The following is an 18,537-nucleotide window of genomic DNA, read 5'->3' as shown; positions in this document are numbered from 1 at the left end:
AAGTTGTTTTGAGTACCAAGGTACCACCCTGAACAGAAACTGGATTGTGTACAGAGAATCCCCTGCTTTTTCTCAAGAAGCAGAATAGAAATTCGAGCCTGGCAGCAGGAGCAACACAGGGGTGGTGGAGCCAGGAATAGCACTGCCAGATGCAACTGGGCATCATTCACCCCCTCCAGTGAGATAACCTGATCTCAACACCACTTCTGAGGGTGGGCGCACGTTGCTACCCTCCCCTGGCAGCACTGATCAGCTTTCACTGCATCACGGACTGCCACTTGATGGCTGGTCTTGTAAATGCTCCAATAATAATAATAATAATAATTTTTTTTTATTTATACCCCGCCCTCCCCAGCCAAGGCCGGGCTCAGAGCGGCTTACAAGCAATAATAAAAACAAGATGAATGATTACAACTTAAAAACAAAAGTAAAATACAACATTAAAATAATGGAACATTAAAATATTAAAATGTAGCCTCATCGCAGGAGGAGAAGGAAAAGAAAAAAGAAAGAGAGGGAGGGAATCAAATTGGCTCCAAGCCAAAGGCCAGGCGGAACAACTCTGTCTTACAGGCCCTGCGGAAAGAAATCAGATCCCGCAGGGCCCTGGTCTCATGAGACAGAGCGTTCCACCAGACCGGAGCCAGAGTTGAAAAGGCCCTGGCTCTGGTTGAGGCTAATCTGACTTCCTTAGGGCATGGGACCACTAGGGTGTTGTTATCCAAGAGCCCAGCTCGCCTACAAGTTTGGGCTCAAGGGGCATTTTGAAAGTTTCAAGACACAGGAAAACGACAGCAGTGATAAGAAGTCTGTGGGCCTCCACATGCTACTCCTATCAACCCCAAGCAGCATGACTGCTGCTCAGGGATGATGGGAGTTGTAGTCTAGCAATATCTGGAAGGCCACAGGTTCCTCATTCCTGGGTTTGTGGTCACAAGTGACCTTTGTCCAACCACACAGGTCCATCATAGGATTGTGTCGCTTAACCCTTTGACATTCTTTCTTAATTTTTAAAAATGTATTTGCTAAATTTGTAACTGCCCTTCATCTGTAGATCTCAGGCCGGGTCACAAGAGAAAAATACAAGATAAAAAACACAAAACACCTAATAAAAGCAAGAACCAGTAGCTTCCCTACTCGCTTAGGCAATGCCACCTGCAGCAGCTGCTCCCTAGTGCCAAGACAAATCACCACAGTAATTTCTGCTCTGCTCCGAGTTGCTGCCGAGCTCTTTGTCTTCTCTGGAGCTTAAGGGATCTGCCTACTTTTGATGGACATGTAGGTGAGCTTGCCATGAAGCCTATTCATAGAATCATAGAGTTGGAAGAGACCACAAGGGCCATCGAGTCCAACCCCCTGCCAAGCAGGAAACACCATCAGAGCACTCCTGACATATGGTTGTCAAGCCTCTGCTTAAAGACCTCCAAAGAAGGAGACTCCACCACACTCCTTGGCAGCAAATTCCACTGTCAAACAGCTCTTACTGTCAGGAAGTTCTTCCTAATGTTTAGGTGGAATCCATTGCTCCGTGTCCGCTTCTCTGGAGCAGCAGAAAACCACCTTTCTCCCTCCTCTAGGTGACATCCTTTTATATATTTGAACATGGCTATCATATCACCCCTTAACCTCCTCTTCTCCAGGCTAAACATGCCCAGCTCCCTTAGCCGTTCCCCATAAGGCATCGTTTCCAGGCCTTTGACCATTTTGGTTGCCCTCCTCTGGACACGTTCCAGTTTGTCAGTGTCCTTCTTGAACTGTGGTGCCCAGAACTGGACACAGTACTCCAGGTGAGGTCTGACCAGAGCAGAATACAGTGGCACTATTACTTCCCTTGATCTAGATGCTATACTACTATTGATGCAGCCCAGAATTGCATTGGCTTTTTTAGCTGCCGCGTCACACTGTTGGCTCATGTCAAGTTTGTGGTCAACCAAGACTCCTAGATCCTTTTCACATGTACTGCTCTCAAGCCAGGTGTCACCCATCTTGTATTTGTGCCTCTCATTTTTTTTTGCCCAAGTGCAATACTTTACATTTCTCCCTGTTAAAATTCATCTTGTTTGTTTTTGCCCAGTTCTCTAATCTGTCAAGGTCGTTTTGAAGTGTGATCCTGTCCTCTGGGGTGTTAGCTACCCCTCCCAGTTTGGTGTCATCTGCAAATTTGATCAGGATGCCCTTGAGTCCATCATCCAAGTCGTTGATAAAGATGTTGAATAAGACCGGGCCCAAGACAGAACCCTGTGGCACCCCACTAGTCACTCTTCTCCAGGATGAAGAGGAACCACTGATGAGCACCCTTTGGGTCCAGTCAGTCAGCCAGTTACAAATCCACTGAGTGGTAGCATAAAGCTCTGGTGATTTCATCGTCAAAGAAGGAGAAATGTACCTGGAGGATTTTACATAAAATAAATACGATGTGAGAGTGGGAAGACGGGAGCCACAGCAGGCTTCCAGGAAGTGGACTGGTGGATGTCCAGGCCAGGATTACAAGTGACTTCACAGAATCTTACCTCTAAACCTACGTCCCCACTAGACTCCTCAGCACCCCCACCATGTAAAAATGGAAACTAGTGTGGTACCTCGGTTTCAGAACAGCCCTGTTTACGAACTATTCAGTTTACGAATTCCGCAAAACTGGAAGTAGTGTCCCGGTTTGCAAACTTTACCTTGGTCTAAGAACGGAATCCGAACTATGGAAGGGCACCACCGGCGGGAGGCCTCATTAGGGAAGGGGCGCCTCGGTTTAAGAACGGTTTTGGTTTAAGAACGGACTTCTGGAACGGATTAAGTTCGTAAACCGAGGTACGACTGTACTGGTTAATGCGGTCATTTAACGTACAGGATGAAGCTTCTTTTGGAAAGCCAGGAGTGGAGAAGTTTGCCACCTACTGGTAACACAAGGTGCAGGTTGAAAGAGACAAGAGATCACAACTTTGTTACTCTGGCAAAGCCAGGATTCCTAGGCTTGATTACCTTGACTTAAACCAATGATGAGTGCCTACAGTTCCATACAGCCTGCCCCATTTTAAGCTGGAAGAAGCTGCGCAGAAGTGCCAGGTGTTTGGCAGGAGCGGAGGGAGGAGGCAGGCATTCCCAGCTGTGCCGTTTGGCGTTTTCGCGCACCTGGCTCACAACCCCCTTCCCACAGCAAGACAGCCTGTTGGGCAAAAGGGGCATGTGTGGCTTTCTGGGCTTTGTGCCCAGAGTTTTAACACATAGGAATTGATGAGCTCGGGCGAAGAATCTTAACGCGAGCAAGCTGAACAAACGAACACTTGCCATCGCCACACCGCTTTTGGATTGGAGCATACAATTTATTAGTACAAAGACGTGTGCATAGTGTCCTGTTCCTGCCGCTTCCTTTCCAGCAGTCGGAACTCAGCAACCCATCTTGCGACGACAACATTGCAACCTCTTACTCTTCGGGCTTCAATGCATGTGCTTCAGTCAGGCTGTCAAAACCGCAGAAGTACACCAGCTTGAGCATTTTGCTTCACCCAAGCCCAAACCTCTCCAACAAAGGATGCCAGGGATCAGATGCTCAACAGCTCAGGAAACCCCCTTCTTCAGGCATACATGAATCTGCCTTTTGAAAAGCGAGCAGTTCTCTCAAGTTTTTTTCTGTGCAGGAGGCGGCTGCTAAATCCGCACCAGGAAGCCGCTTCAACCATCCACCACGTTTCTCATGAACCGCATCTCTTCGGCGCTCAAGGGCTTCAGGCTGTAGCCTTTCAGCTCTGGCTTACCTTTGGAAAGAGCAAGGATTACATGAAAATGATGTACAGATGGTATATAACACCAGTGCAGATAGGAAGAATGTATAAAACTGGCTCAAACACATGTTGGAAATGTAAGGAAAAAGAAGGGACTTTTTACCATCTGTGGTGAGACTGCAGTAAAAAAATGTTAAAATTGGGAAATGATATATAACGAATTGAAGAAAATGTTCCAATTAACATTTGTAAAAAAGCCTGAAGCATTTTTGTTAGGGAATTGTAGGACAAGACCTGCCAAGGAAACTGAAAAACATCTTTATGGACGCGACAACGGCGGCAAGAGTCTTAATAGCACAAAGATGGAAGAATGAGGAAATCCCGACCAAAGAACTGTGGCAAGAGAAATTGATGGACTACGCGGAATTGGCGAAATTGACACACAAACTACGTGACAAGGACAACTGTGACTTTAAAGATGAATGGGAACCTTTTACAAAGTATTTAAAGAAACAACAAAATGAACTGGACTCCTTGGCAGGGTTTGAATAAACATACACAATTTTTTCATTGGTAACATATAGACAGATAAATTAAGGATCTTTACCATTTTATAATATGCAGAGAATAATATGTGCTGAAAAACCACAGAGAGGAGCTGAGGGAACTCTGGGGGTGGGTGGGAGGGTTTTTTTTTTCTTTGGGGGGGAGGGGAAAAATGGGGGGGGAATGAGGATGATGTATTTTTGATAAATTGTTATGTTGAAATTCTTAATAAAAATGTTTTTTTTAAAAAAAAGAGCAAGGAGATGAAGAGTGTTAAAAAGGCTGGGAGGAGCCACAGTAGAAGCAGCAGCCGAGCCACTGGGGAATTTGCAGCTTCCTTTGCAAAGTGTGGCTTTGGCTCCCTTGCCGGGATTGCTGGGGACTAGATGTACCATCACTGGCCGTGAAGTGCTCAACGGTAAAGGACAAACATTTGGCCCAAGAAGCTTAGAGCTGGGACAGAGTAAATACAGTTTGAATTGATTCAGTTTCTGCCAAAGGACGCTCAGAAGACTACAGCCTCTTTGGTGGGGGACGGGGAGAGGAAAGAAGGAGCCTGGTCTGGAACAGCATGAGGGACTCGGCGACCTTCAGGCCCTGCAGCTTTATGAACTGTCAATAAGGGATGAAGAAGAAAAAAACATTCCGCTGTGGCAATGCGGCTAAAGCTTTGCTTAATGATGCATCCTCGCTTGGACACTGATAGGAGGGTAGGAGGGAAAGGGAGTTAAGACGGCGGAAACCATACAAACTAGGCGAGGCATCCTTCACACAGCTAACCATTGTGTGAATGAATTTCAGAAGGTACAGGGCAGGTGGGGGAACCCCATGCTCCCCCCCATAATTGAAGTTTAAAACCTTTTGCTCCATGCTGCGATCCCAAATCAGATCTCCCCTCCCCAAAAGAAATCCTGCAATTTGCGTTGAAAGAAAAGCTTTGGCAGAAATGGGAGCGTTTACTCCAGTGCAAATAGTAGGTGTGTGGGGCCTGATCCCAGGTCGAGACTGCTGCAGGGGTGGCCAAGATGAAAACCTCCCTACCTCACACTAGGACTCATTTATAGCTTTCCTTTTTACTTCGTTGGAAGCCACCCAGAGTGGCTGGGGCAACCCAGTCAGATGGACATGGCACAAGAAATTTTGTTGTCGCTGTTGTTTGGCAGAAGCCTTTTCTTACAATTGTCTCAGTCCATGGAGGAAACACTTTGACCACAAAGTAGGCTGTTCCAGAGCACTCCCCAGCAGTAGGGAAGGTCCAAGGTCTTCTGAGTCTCTGCCAGGTCTCATGGCTGCCTGGTTGATATTGACCAGTGACAGAGCCTTTTCAGTGGTAGTTCCCCATTTGTAGAATGCCCTCCCGGATGAGGTGCACTTGTCTCCCTCATTACTGACTTTCGGGGGAAATCTCAAAAGGTTCCTGTTCACCCAAACACTTGATGGTTGAAAGACATTGTCCCTGAGATCACTGTTTTTAGAGCGTTGTGTGGTTGTTGTATTTCTTTTGTTTGATTATTGATGTGTTTGCTGCCCTGAGGTCCTTTGAGGGGAAGCGCAAGATCTAAACTAAACAAAAACCAATAAAATTACCCTGCCTCGCTTCCACTACACCTCCACCCCTTGCTTAGCTTATAGAGAACACCCCAATAAGTAGACTTGAACCAGCCTATTCTCAGATATTTATAAGCGTACACCTGTTCTTAAAAGAATAATCCTGCTCAGCTCAAACCACTATGGTTATCCCAAACCACTACTGCTGATCGAGATGGCATGAAGAGTGGAAGCAAGAAGGCAACTTCTAAGCCCTGAGCACTTGATCAAGAGCCAGCCAACCCAATGTTCCCCATCAAACACAGCCACCTTATTCCAGCCTGTCTGGCAAATACCTTGAGCTTCCAAGAGGCGGTTGACCTTCACTTTCAACTCCTTCCGCAACTTGGCTATTTCTTCATCTAGGAGTTCTTGATCTGGAGAAAAAGCAGTGACATGTCATCTGGAAGATTTAAGACTCACTACCTGAATTAACCCATTTTACTCCCTGCTTTGTCTCTCGGGAGCAAGCACTGTAGTAGAAGGACTCTTTCTTCGCACTGGAAAGCTTGCCGTTGTGTTGTATTAAGATGCCGCCCCCCCTTTCAACTCATTAAAGGTAAAGGGACCCCTGACCATTAGGTCCAGTCGTGACCGACTTTGGGGTTGTGGCGCTCATCTCGCTTTATTGGCCGAGGGAGCCGGCGTACAGCTTCCGGATCATGTGGCTGGCATGATGAAGCCGCTTCTGGCGAACCAGAGCAGCGCACGGAAACACCGTTTACCTTCCCGCCGGAGCGGTACCTATTTATCTACTTGTACTTTGATGTGCTTTCAAACTGCTAGGTTGGCAGTTCCCATTTAAGCTTCAGTTTAAACCAGTATGAATTACATCTCACTGGCGACTACAAGCCAAAGATTTTTATTTACTGCAACTAAACACAACAATTTGGGGACATCTCTTGCACACCAACAATTTCAATAAAATTCCAACACATGGATTTTGCTGTACACTACTAGTCCTAATTACACGAATACTAAACTAATACATTGTTGTAAACAGCTGATATATTTCTATGATACAACGGCATAAAAATATTTTTGTAAATAAATACAAATAAATAATACAGTTGCATCTGAAACGAGGATGGGATTTTCCCTCAAGGCTGGCTGGGTAACAGTTCAGGGGCTCTGTGTAATGTACAATTTGGCTGATTTGCTTCAGTCACTTTAGGCCTCAAAAGTTGTTGTTATTTAAATTATTTAGATTCTCTAGAAACACTCAGTTAATACGACATTGTCCCCATCTTCAAAAAGGAGGCAGGGAGAAGACTCGGGTAACTACCAACTGGTCAGCTTGACATCGATACTAGGAAAGGTCCCATAGCAGAAATTAAACGGTTGGTCTGTTAGCAGTTAGAAAAGGATGCTGTGATTACTAAGACCCAGCATGGGTTTCTCAAAAACAAGTCATGGCAGGTTAATCTCATTTCTTGTAGAGTTACAAGCTTGGGAGATCAGGGGAATGCTGTGGACATAGTGTATCTTGATTTCAGTAAGGCTTTTGACAAAGTCCTCTTTCCCCTTCCGTGGCCAGTTGCTCAGCTTCTTCCCCCCTCTGCCTCTGGGGACAATAATCCCCCAATCGGCACCTTGAGAATCTCACCTTTCATTTTAAATAATATCAAGCTGGTTGACAGGCCTCATAACCGCAGGGTGCGGGCAAAAGTTTGACAGCATGTGACAAAACCTTAGAAGCTAGCATGCACTCAGACGGCATCTACCACATCAGCACAAAGCTGCCAAGATGGTGCAAACTATGAAAAGAGAACCAAGATGATGAACTGCAAATTGACTTGGCTCTCAAAACCACAGATTTTTCCATGCAGATGACAGAAAACATAACGGGGCTCTTACCTCTCTGCAACATGTCCTTGGTTTTTGATTTCCCAAACTGCACAAACATGTTCCCAAAGCAAACCATAACTTTATCTGAAAACAAGAAGACGAATCTGCATTGAAGAATCATAGAATTGTAGAGTGGGAAGGGACCCTGAGGGTCATCAAGTCTCACCCAATGCAATGCAAGAATCTCAACTAAAACACCCATGGCAGATGATCATCCAATCTCTGCTTAAAAACCTCCAAGGAAGCGAAGGAGAGTCCACAACCTCCTGAGCGAGTCCCTTCCACTGCCAAACAACTCTTTCCGTCAGAAAGTTCTTCCTAATGTTTAGCTGGAATCTCCTTGCTTGTCATCTGAATCCATTGGTTCAGGTCCTACCTGATTACCTAAAGCAGGCATGGCCAAACTTGGCCCTTCAGCTGTTTTGGGACTACAACGCCCATCATCCCTAGCTAACAGGACCAGTGGTCAGTGATGATGGGGATTGTAGTACCCAAACAGCTGGAGGGCCAAGTTTGGTCATGCCTGACCTAAAGCTCATGAACACCTTCTAAGTCTCTTTCTAAGTCTCTTTAGAACAACCACCTAACAAAATAAATACAGTGGTACCTCGGGTTAAGAACTTAATTCGTTCCAGAGGTCTGTTCTTAACCTGAAATGGTTCTTAACCACTTTAGCTAATGGGGCCTCCCGCTGCTGCTGCACCACCAGAACACGATTTCTGTTCTCATCCTGAAGCAAAGTTCTTAACCCAAGGTACTATTTCTGGGTTAGTGGAGTCTGTAACCTGAAGCGTCTGTAACCTGAAGCATCTGTAACCCGAGGTACCACTGCTCCCTTCCAGCGCCCCGTTCGCATCCTGAAGCGAATGCAATCCGCACCTGCGGGTCGCGATTTGCCGCTTCTGCGCATGATGTCATTTTGAGTGCGCATGCGTGAGTGGCGAAACCCGAAAATAACACGCTCCATTACTTCCGGGTTGCCGCGGAGCATAACCTGAAAACACTCAACCTGAAGCACTTTTAACCCGAGGTATGACTGTATACCCAGATCTGCCCTACCCCTTACCAAACTGGAAGCCGTATTCAACTAACTTGTTGTGCTAGTGGACATCAGCGTGGGAATTCTCACGAGCACAACAGGACTTTATCCCACCCTTTCCTCCCTCTGTGCCCTCCTCAACTTTGCTCAAGAGGGTTGGGAGAACCCCCAGAACAGCCCGTGGGATGGTGGTGCTGAGGGGAGATGGTTCCACTGGGCAAACAGAAATTCCTGGGCTGACAGAACGGTCTCTTTAGCACTACTCTTGAATGCAACCCAGTTTCTTGGCCTTTTGGCTAAGATCAAGTGTAGTAATGCAACCCAGCTGGTGGGGCTGGGATGGGAGGAAGTCAATGGACTCTGAAAAGCTGCCTGAGAATGAGAAATATTCCACAAGAGAGGGGTAAAGCAGACACCATCATTGGACAAAGACTCAGCACAAAGGCCTGGCCTAAGACGCGCATGAAGCAAAGCACCATCGCAGGCCCAGCGCGTTTATTCCGCCTTGCCCTCATTAATGCAAAAGGCTTGCTGCGTGTGAGGGAAGCCAGGCAATTTGCTGAGCACAATCTTTCCCCGGGGAGAAGAGGAGACGCGGCTGCCACTTGCGGCAGACGTTAGTCACCCAACTTAACGTGTCACCAGAAAACATTTGGATAGGACGGGCAGGCTCAAGGCTGGCAGCAAGGGAGCGGGGAGCCAGCGCAATTTGTGAAATGTAACAGGAACTATTATAAGTTATCACTAAAGGCTACAGTTACTGCATTATTTCCCGTAGTGGCATCTGCATTTATAGTTACCAGCAGCACTGCAAAAATTCATGACGCAAAAGCCGTGACTGGGATCAGGCTGATTCCCTGTCCTGCTACTAAGCAGGATTATGAAACTTCTGCTGTCTGCTCTATTGAGCGGATACCGAGAAAAGAAGAGAAACTGCCATTCTTCTGACCTTATAAAGTGATTTATTTATACAGGTGTGGAGGCAAAGGATCTAATTATTAAGAGACAGCCCAACAATGAGCTGAAGACATATTTCAAATTTCCAAGCATCACATTTCTAGGTGTTCAGGTGATTTCCCCTCCACCTGAGTGTACCACATCCCAAAACAATACAAATGCAAGGAATTTAAACCAAACCTAACAAATATAGAAAGTCTAAGGCAAAATCAAAAAGCGGTTGTAACATTTACAGAAGAGGTAAGGCAGTCTGTCAACAAGTAGCTTGGTCCTGAGCTGTATAGGGCCTTATAGGAACTTGTCGTAATCACGGTGCATTCAACTTCTACAGCGGCATCTGCAGCCAATTACTCATTTCTACAATTATGAGCTTGTTCTCACTTCATGCTGGGATGGCCATCTTAGCCTCTCTTACAGTGCCTGAAGGAGACAGCTGCATTTGATAAGCTTGCTCTAGTCAAAACGCTCAAGAAGAAATGAAAGAGTTATTCCACATAACAAAATTGCCCTTGCTGTTATCTGAATTCTTTCTATCGCATCCTTCAAAATAATGCTGGCTTAGCATGGGGCAGTTTCTATTAGGTTTAGCTCTGGGATGCCTACAGTGGCACTTACAGTTATAGTTCCAGCAGTAAATAATAAAATAGGTGGATGTCAGAGAAAATACAAGAGTCTCAAGACAATCTAGATTCAGCATAGAGGCATATAGGACACCGAAATTGCAGGAACAAATGCAAACTTCATTCACCAAGTTCAACTCACTTCTCCATGCAAGAGGTCTTGGGAACTCCTTAGCTGTCAGCCTTGTGTAATTTACAGGATAGTTGCAAGGAAAACATGCTAAATCTGGGGTTCTTGGAGAAAGTTACATTTATGTTCTGCTTTATGTTCTGCTTTAACAAAAAAACTTACAAAGCAAGCAGCACAGCACAAGGTACAGCTGCCCTATACTTTGGTACATTGGTATTATTGGAATCCTAGTACAGTGGTACCTCGGGTTACATATGCTTCAGGTTACAGACGCTTCATGTTACAGACTTCGCTAACCCAGAATTATTACCTCAGGTTAAGAATTTTGCTTCAGGATGAGAACAGAAATTGCGCGGCGGCAGCAGGAGGCCCCATTAGCTAAAGTGGTGCTTCAGGTTAAGAACAGTTTCAGGTTAAGAACAGACCTCCAGAATGAATTAAGCTCTTAACCTGAGGTACCACTGTATAGAGGAAGAGCTGGACAGACATCAGAGCTCTCAAACTGCCATGTGCCATATGCTTCTGGGAAGCAATGGGTTTCTGTAGACAGACTGAAAAGGGACAGGAGACTATCAGCTCAACAACAGCACACGTGATATGCGCACAAAGGAAGTGCAAGGTTCAGACCCTGGCATCTCCTTTTATAAGCATCTCAGGTGACAGGTTGGGAAAGGCAGACTGCCTAAGGCACTGGAGAACTGTTGCCAATTACAATGGACTGCTATGTGTGATGTTCGAAAAGACCTCTCACCTGAAGTCTCCATGTCCTTGCTCAGGGCCCTCAGGGCCTCCCGGTTCTGATTTTGTTTCATACCCAGATCCACAATCTAAGGGAGAAATGGAGAGAAAACCTTCAGGGTGTGTCACAACAAGATTACAGTGAAGGCCAGTTCACAAGCGCTCCCCTGATCCCCATATTGTATTTTTATGCTGTTCCAATGGGACGTGGGTGGCGCTGTGGTCTAAACCACAGAGCCTAGGGCTTGCTGATCAGAAGGCTGGCGGTTCGAATCCCCGCGAAGGGGTGTGCTCCCATTGCTCGGTTCCAGCTCCTGCCCACCTAGCAGTTCGAAAGCACGTCAAAGTGCAAGTACAGTGGTACCTATGGTTGCGAATGGGATCCATTCCAGAGGTCCGTTCACAACATGAAAAGAATGAAACCCACAGCGGCACATCTGTGCATGCGGGGGTTGCGATTCGCTGCTTCTGCGCATGCACGTGACGTCATTTTGCACATCTGCACATGCGCAAGCGACGAAACCTGGAAGTAACCCTTTCCGGTACTTCCGGGTCGCCGCAGGACGTAACCTGAAAGAACGTAACATGAAGCGGACCTAACATGAGGTATGACTGTAGATAAATAGGTAGCGCTCCGGTGGGAAGTTAAATGGCATTTCTGTGCACAGCTCTGGTTTCACCAGAAGTGGCTTAGTCATGCTGGCCACATGACCCAGAAAAACAGTCTGCGGACAAATGTCGGCTCCATCGGCCAGTAAAGCGAGATGAGCGCCGCAACCCCAGAGTCATTCACAACTGGACTTAACTATCATGGTTCCTTTACCTTTTAACTGTTCCTACGGCCTTACAGAAAAGGGCAGGTAAGAAATCAATACAATCAGCAAAAATTATGATCATAAAAAACACACATCCTCAAAGCAGCTTACAAAACAAAGGTAAAGCAATAAAATTATCACTGGGACAAATTAACAACAGTAATCTGAAGTTTTCAAAAAGTTAAAAAATAAGATTAAAACATGCACCAACTTTCTAAACACCTGGGCAGCCTTGCCTAAATAAGCAAACAAGGGAGGCATTCATGGTCAGTTCCGGAACCTCTTTTTCTAGGAAAAATAGCACTGATAATAATGATGATGATGATGCATGGATGGGTGGGTGAGTAACTGTGGTCCTTGGCCAAAGGGCGGAATAGAAATGTAATAAATGATAACAACAGTTGGTCGTCCAAATGTTGTGGGACTGTAACTCCAGCCATCCCTGAAGGCATCTGGGGCAGAGGAGGGGGCACAGGTTTGCAACAAGGGAATGCACACAAAGCCCATGGAGGGTGTTAAGAGTGTGTGTGTGTAATACACACACACACACACACATACAGTGGTACCTCGCAAGACAAATGCCTCGCAAGACGAAAAACTTGCAAGACGAAAGAGATTTTCGTTTTCTGAGTTGCTTCGCAAGACCGATTTCCCTATGGGCTTGCTTCGCAAGACGAAAAAATTCACAAGACGAAAAAACTTGCAGAACGAATTAATTTTGTCTTGCGAGGCACCACTGTGTATATATATATATATATATATATACACACATACATACATACAGTGGTACCTCGGTATGCGAACGGGATCCATTCCGGAGCCCTGTTCGCATCCCGAATGGAACGCAAGACGCGACGGCGCATCTGCGCGTGCCGTGTTTCGCCGCTTCCGCGCCTGCACGTGACATCATTTTGAGCGTCTGCGCATGCGCGAGTGGCGAAACCCGGAAGTAGCGCGCTCCGTTACTTCCTGGAGGCCGCCGAGCACAACCCGAAAGCGCTCAACCTGAAGCACATTCAACTCGAGGTATGACTGTATATTGTTTACTGCTTAAACAATATATGTATGTGTGTGTGTGTGTGTGTATATATATTACACACACTCTAACTAAACAACATAAATACACACACACACATATATATTACACACACACACACCACCCCCATGGGCTCTGTGTGTGTGTGTGTGTGTATAATAATAATAATAATAATAATAAATTTTATTTATATCCCGCCCTCCCCAGCCGAAGCCGGGCTCAGGGCGGCTAACAACACTAAAATAGTGCAATATATAATCAGCTAAGGCAGCCCCCGCCCACCTGGAAGCTGAGGAAGCCTAACATTGCCATGAAGGTGAGCTGAACCATTACCTGCCCTATACTTTTCAGGGGGGCGGTTGAGATGGGGGGGTGGTATCTGGGCGGGCAGGGGGCGTCCGCTCCCTCCCTCTCCCTCCTCCTGCCCCGAGGCCTACCTGCTGCCTCCCGCCCATCACCTCCTCGGCCAGCTCCTCCACCTCCGCCAGCACCCGCAGCGCCACGTCCGGCTCCAGCTCGCCCATGGCGGCCCGGAGGGAAGGGGAGCCGCGGCGCGGAGGAGGAGGAGGAGAGGCCTAGTCGGAGGCCGTTCCGCGCAGGCGCCTCGCCTGCCTCCGGGAGGGCGGTAACCATGGCAACCCGGCTAGGCCCGGCCCGGCTCCTTCGGGCCGCCGCCGCCGCCTTTCCTATTCGCCCGGTTCCGCCGTTGGGGCCCCGGCCTTGGGCGAGTCGATAGCCGCTACGGGTGGCCCTCCTGATAGCGAAAGTCGCTCCGTTAAAACTTAAGGGCTTTGCTGCTCTTCCTTGGGAAATGCCGCCTTGTTTATATTATATTATCGCATTTATACCTCTCTCTCCAAAGGGCGCAAAGTGGGGCATTTTCTTTTTAAAGCAGCAAGTAAAAAGCAGTAATGAAAACAGCACAAGAATTGCACCTGTGCATTTGCGCTGAAAATGCAAGCAGAACTTGCCTGACATCATCATCAACAATCATAATCATTTATTTATTATTAATTCAGTTTATATACCGCCCTTTATCAGAAGATCCCAGGGTGGTGTACAACATTAAAAAACAAATTAGAGAACCAGGTAGGTAGCCATGTTGGTCTGACGCAGTAGAAATATATTAACAAATGTTTTAAAATGTCCAGTAGCACCTTAGAGACCAACTAAGTTTGTTCTTGGTATGAGCTTTTGTGTGCATGCGTGCTTGTATCTGAAGAGGTGTGCATGCACACAAAAGCTCATACCAAGAACAAATTTAGTTGGTCTCTAAGGTGCTACTGGACATTTATATATATTTACATTACAGAACATCGGTGATAAAAAAACAGAATAAAAGCAGAATACTGTAAAAACAAACTGGCGGACAGCCTAATAATACAAATAGTGTAATGCACAAATCCCACAGCTAAAAGAACTCTTTATTTTTATTTTAAATGCTTATTGTCCTGAACACCATGAAAAAAGGGGTTTGCAATTTTGAAGTAAGTATTGCAAGCAGGGGAGGCTTAGACAAAAACCCAGAAAGGGAAGTTGGGGGGGGGATTCAATTTGGTAGTATTTGTTATGATGTGATTGTGATAAAAATGTAAAACCCAATAAAAACTATTTTTAAAAGAAAGAAAGGGTTTTCTGGGGGTGGGGGTTTTTGCTTCAGGGTATACTTGGCAGCGGCATTTCCCAAAAAGGCCTGCCACTGAGTCAGCACCCATGTTATCCACACACAACAGCCCTGTGAGGTAGGTTGGGCTGAGGGAGGTCACCCCCAGGGAGCTTCATGGCTGAGCGGGAGATTCGAACCCTGGTCTTCCTCCAGGTCCTGGTAGTCTGACGCTATTGCACCATGATGGCTCTCCAGCCGGACCCACTGCAAGAGCAAGGCTGCAGCCCCTTACCTGGGAGCAAGCTCTACACTGAATTCACTAGGACTGGCTTCTGAATAGACACGTAAACCTTCATAGGATTTAAAGGGGGTGGCTTTTGAGGAGGGGTCCAAAGGAAGGGGGGGCCTCTAGAGAGCGTTTGGAGCAGCAAGGGAGCATGTTCAGAATTATGTATGTTATAAGAATTTAAGGTCTCAAATATAAATAATAATAATAAAATTTTATTTATATCCCGCCCTCCCCAGCCAAAGCTGGGCTCAGAGCGGCTAACAACAATAATACAACATTCTAAAATCAATTCATTATAAAATCAGTTCATTATATAAATTAAATGTTCATAAATGTACAAGGCAAACACATACATACATATATAAACCACATGTCTGAAACAGTACAGGAAGACAGTCCTGAAACCATTTTGACTCTCCCAAATTGACCTCAAATGTTTCTCTGTAAGGAGGGAGGAAATGGGAAAACCTCCCCATTGTCTCTTTGCTCACAAATCCTGTCTTAAGGGCGTATCTATGCATGAATAGGGTGAGCCTGTGACCTGGATTCAGGAACTAAGTATTTACCATCACAAAAGAATGGCCAGGCTGCCCAGGTAATGCAATCAGTGACCATTATCAGGTACCCTGGCAGGCAGGAATTCTGCTGTAGACCACTCCTTCAGTGTACTGGGGGGTGGCCTTGAGCTACAGGGTGGCAATTTCAAAAGTACGGTATACAGTGGTACCTCAGGTTACATATGCTTCAGGTTACAGACGCTTCAGGTTTCAAACTCCGCTAACCCAGAAATACTACCTCAGGTTAAGAACTTTGCTTCAGCATGAGAACAGAAATCGTGCAGCGGTGGCGCAGCGGCAGCAGGAGGCCCGATTAGCTAAAGTGGTGCTTCAGGTTAAGAACAGTTTCAGGTTAAGAACAGACATCCTGAACGAATTAAGTTCTTAACCCGAGGTACCACTGTATAATGGCTTGCACACCAATGTTCAGGGTTCCCTCCTGCCCGGGGTGGTAGTGAGTACCCTGTTGCAACAGTGTAATAAAGATCAGGCTTACAAGTTGCTTTGCTTCTCAGTATTGTCTGGTTGGCCTCTGTTATTTCCTCCTACCAATAGGGAACCCGCTTAAGGACTCTATACGGGCTCTTGGATACCCCATAAGGGAAAAGGAGCAGGTTTTGTTTACAACATGTAAGAGACCAGTTGAAGGGGGCAGAACTGCAGGAACAAAACTAGAGGAACTGCCTGGGAGCTTTGGAAGAATAAAGGGCAGAAAGGTAAGTTGGTTATTTATGTATTTCTTCTTTGGCGATCACTCGTAGCCAGGTAAGATTGTCTTCCATAACGGTTTTAACAATGAGTCCATAAGTGACTGTGGAGGCCAATTCTGGATCCACACGTCCTTCCACAGTGGGGACAGTGGTTTCCGGGCGGAAGTTGATCACGGTGTGGATTTGCCAAGTGTGCCTTCCTCTTAGCACGTTTCTCCCTTTTGTCTTGAGTTTGAGTGACACCTTTGGTCAAGGCTGTTCTCCAATTGGAGCTCTTGCAGGCCAGTGTTTCCCAATTGTTGGTGTTTATACTACATTTTAAAAGATTTGCCTTGAGTGAGTCTTTAAACCTCTTTTGTTGACCACCAGCATTATGCCTTCCATTTTTAAGTTCAGAATAAAGTAGTTGCTTTGGAAAATGATCATCAGGCATCCACACAACATGACCAGTCCAACGAAGTTGATATTTAAGAATCATTGCTTCATTGCCACTACTGCGGCCTGTGTTTTGTTAGCCCCAAAATGGAAAACAAGTGAGGTCCAAACTAAAGAAGAATGGCAACTTAAGCTGATGGAATATGCGCAGCTTGCAGACTTAACATATAGAATAAGAATAAGAAGAACATAACGTTTAGAGAAGATTGGGAAATGTTTATTGAATTGTGTACACTTGAAAATGTTGGCAGCATTAAGATAAATTCAAAAGTGTAAATAAGTTTTGATGGATGTAATAATGGAATACTGAGTGGTTTAGTTTATGTAAAATATGCAGGGATTTAGGATATGTAAAATGAACTATGGAAAGAGAGGAAGGGAAGTCACTGATAATTTAATCATGTTTAAATGAGTGTTCTATATTGTAAAACAGAAAATTTAATAAAAATTATATAAAAGAAAGAAGGAAAAAGAAAGGTACCGTAAGTTGCAGTGAGGTTATGGAGAGCTCTGAAATAGAGGGCCTGGACATAGAAGGGAATTGGAAACAAATGTTTGGATTTGGGGAAAGTGGCTATCCGGTGGTCCCTTTTAGAATTTAGTTGCTACCCAGGGATTTATTGAGTGGGTGGGTTATTGTCTAACTGGGGTAGTGGAGCGATAGGAAGGACATTTCCCAACAAGTCCCATGGAAAGGTGACCATTTGCCTCTCCCTTTCTTCCTGTAGGATTTGATCACCCTGTAGTCGTGTAGAACTGCATTGCTTGTACCATGACGCACCACGCATTCCCTCTCTCAGCAGCGATTTGCTTTGCCCTGGATTGCATGGGTGCTGTTTTGTTGCAGCAGAGTGTCGGGTGAGATGCACTTTCCCAGCTTGGTGAGTCTGTGGTTTATAATTTCAGTAGCAGCTTTCAGTGAAGAAAGTACTTTGCAAATCTTAACCACATTTATCCACTTTATGAGTGAGCAGGAATTTAAATCCAGCCTTCTGGCCTCCAAAAACGTATATTTATTCATTTCACTTTGCTGCCCCAAATGGAAAAAAAAGGACAATTCCTTTATTTTATTTTATATTTTATTTTAGGCAAGTGTTTGAGGGGCTCACAAATTTTAATCTTGAGAGACCAGGGTTCAAGTCCCTGTTCATTCATGAAGGTGACTGGGTAATCTTGGACCAGTCACCAGCTCACAGCCTAATACAAAGTTGTTGTGAATATAATACGGAGATGAGGAGATCAGTGTCCGCAGTCTTGAGCTCCTTAGGAGGAAAGGTGGGATATAAATTCAATAACAAATAAATAAAGTAAATTGTTTCCATATCTCTCTCTCTCTCTTTGTTTCTATCTGTCTCTCTCTCACACGGACACTTTGCCCCATTCTTCCCTGCCCCATTCTTCCATTGACATCCTTCTCTTGCCAGGATACCCTGTGATGGATTATTTGCCGCAGAAGCGGCCTCTGAATATTTGGCAGCCTGAAGTGGCGGCGGAGGGAGGATGGCTATTTCTGTGGAAACGAGTCAGCAGAACTTTTGATGAACTGGCAACTCTGCTGCATGAAGTCCTAGATTACGTTAATGTAATTAAACAGGGGCACTTGGTTCATGAGAGGCATCTGCTAAATGCACAAAAGCAATAAAAGTGAGAAATTGTGGCTTCGCGGAGACTCGTCCCTGCCAGAAAGCCAACCAATTGTCATTAGGAGATTGCAAGCTCTTGGCTTTAGCTGCTGCCTGAGTTCTGAAACTGCATTATGCACGCTTAGAGCTCGTATTTGCATCATGGCTGACACCAAGTTCTTTTGCTATGGGGCAACAGGCGAAGAAGCCCTAGAGAAGGGGATTCAGCGTTGTGTTAGGAATGATGCCAATGATTCACAGAGTAGAGGACCCCTCTGTGGCTTGGGAT

General features: G+C 45.7%; 1 protein-coding gene across 1 annotated transcript; it reads right to left on the bottom strand.

Annotated features, from left to right (window-relative positions):
* Positions 1 to 3,293: 3,293 nt before the first annotated feature.
* Positions 3,294 to 13,662, bottom strand: PDRG1 (p53 and DNA damage regulated 1; the record flags this gene model as incomplete). Its single annotated transcript, XM_083447723.1, is given in 6 exon segments — positions 3,294 to 3,746; positions 6,143 to 6,223; positions 7,704 to 7,778; positions 11,192 to 11,267; positions 13,467 to 13,571; positions 13,573 to 13,662. Coding segments are annotated over 6 exon segments (510 nt in total). The 3' UTR covers positions 3,294 to 3,663.
* Between the last annotated feature and the right edge of the window lie 4,875 nt (positions 13,663 to 18,537).

This window comes from Podarcis tiliguerta (genome assembly GCF_965153285.1).
Source record: "Podarcis tiliguerta genome assembly, chromosome: 6".
NCBI classification, from domain to species: domain Eukaryota; kingdom Metazoa; phylum Chordata; class Lepidosauria; order Squamata; family Lacertidae; genus Podarcis; species Podarcis tiliguerta.
Note: the sequence above shows the minus strand (reverse complement) of the source record. Positions and strands in the feature narration are given on the sequence as shown.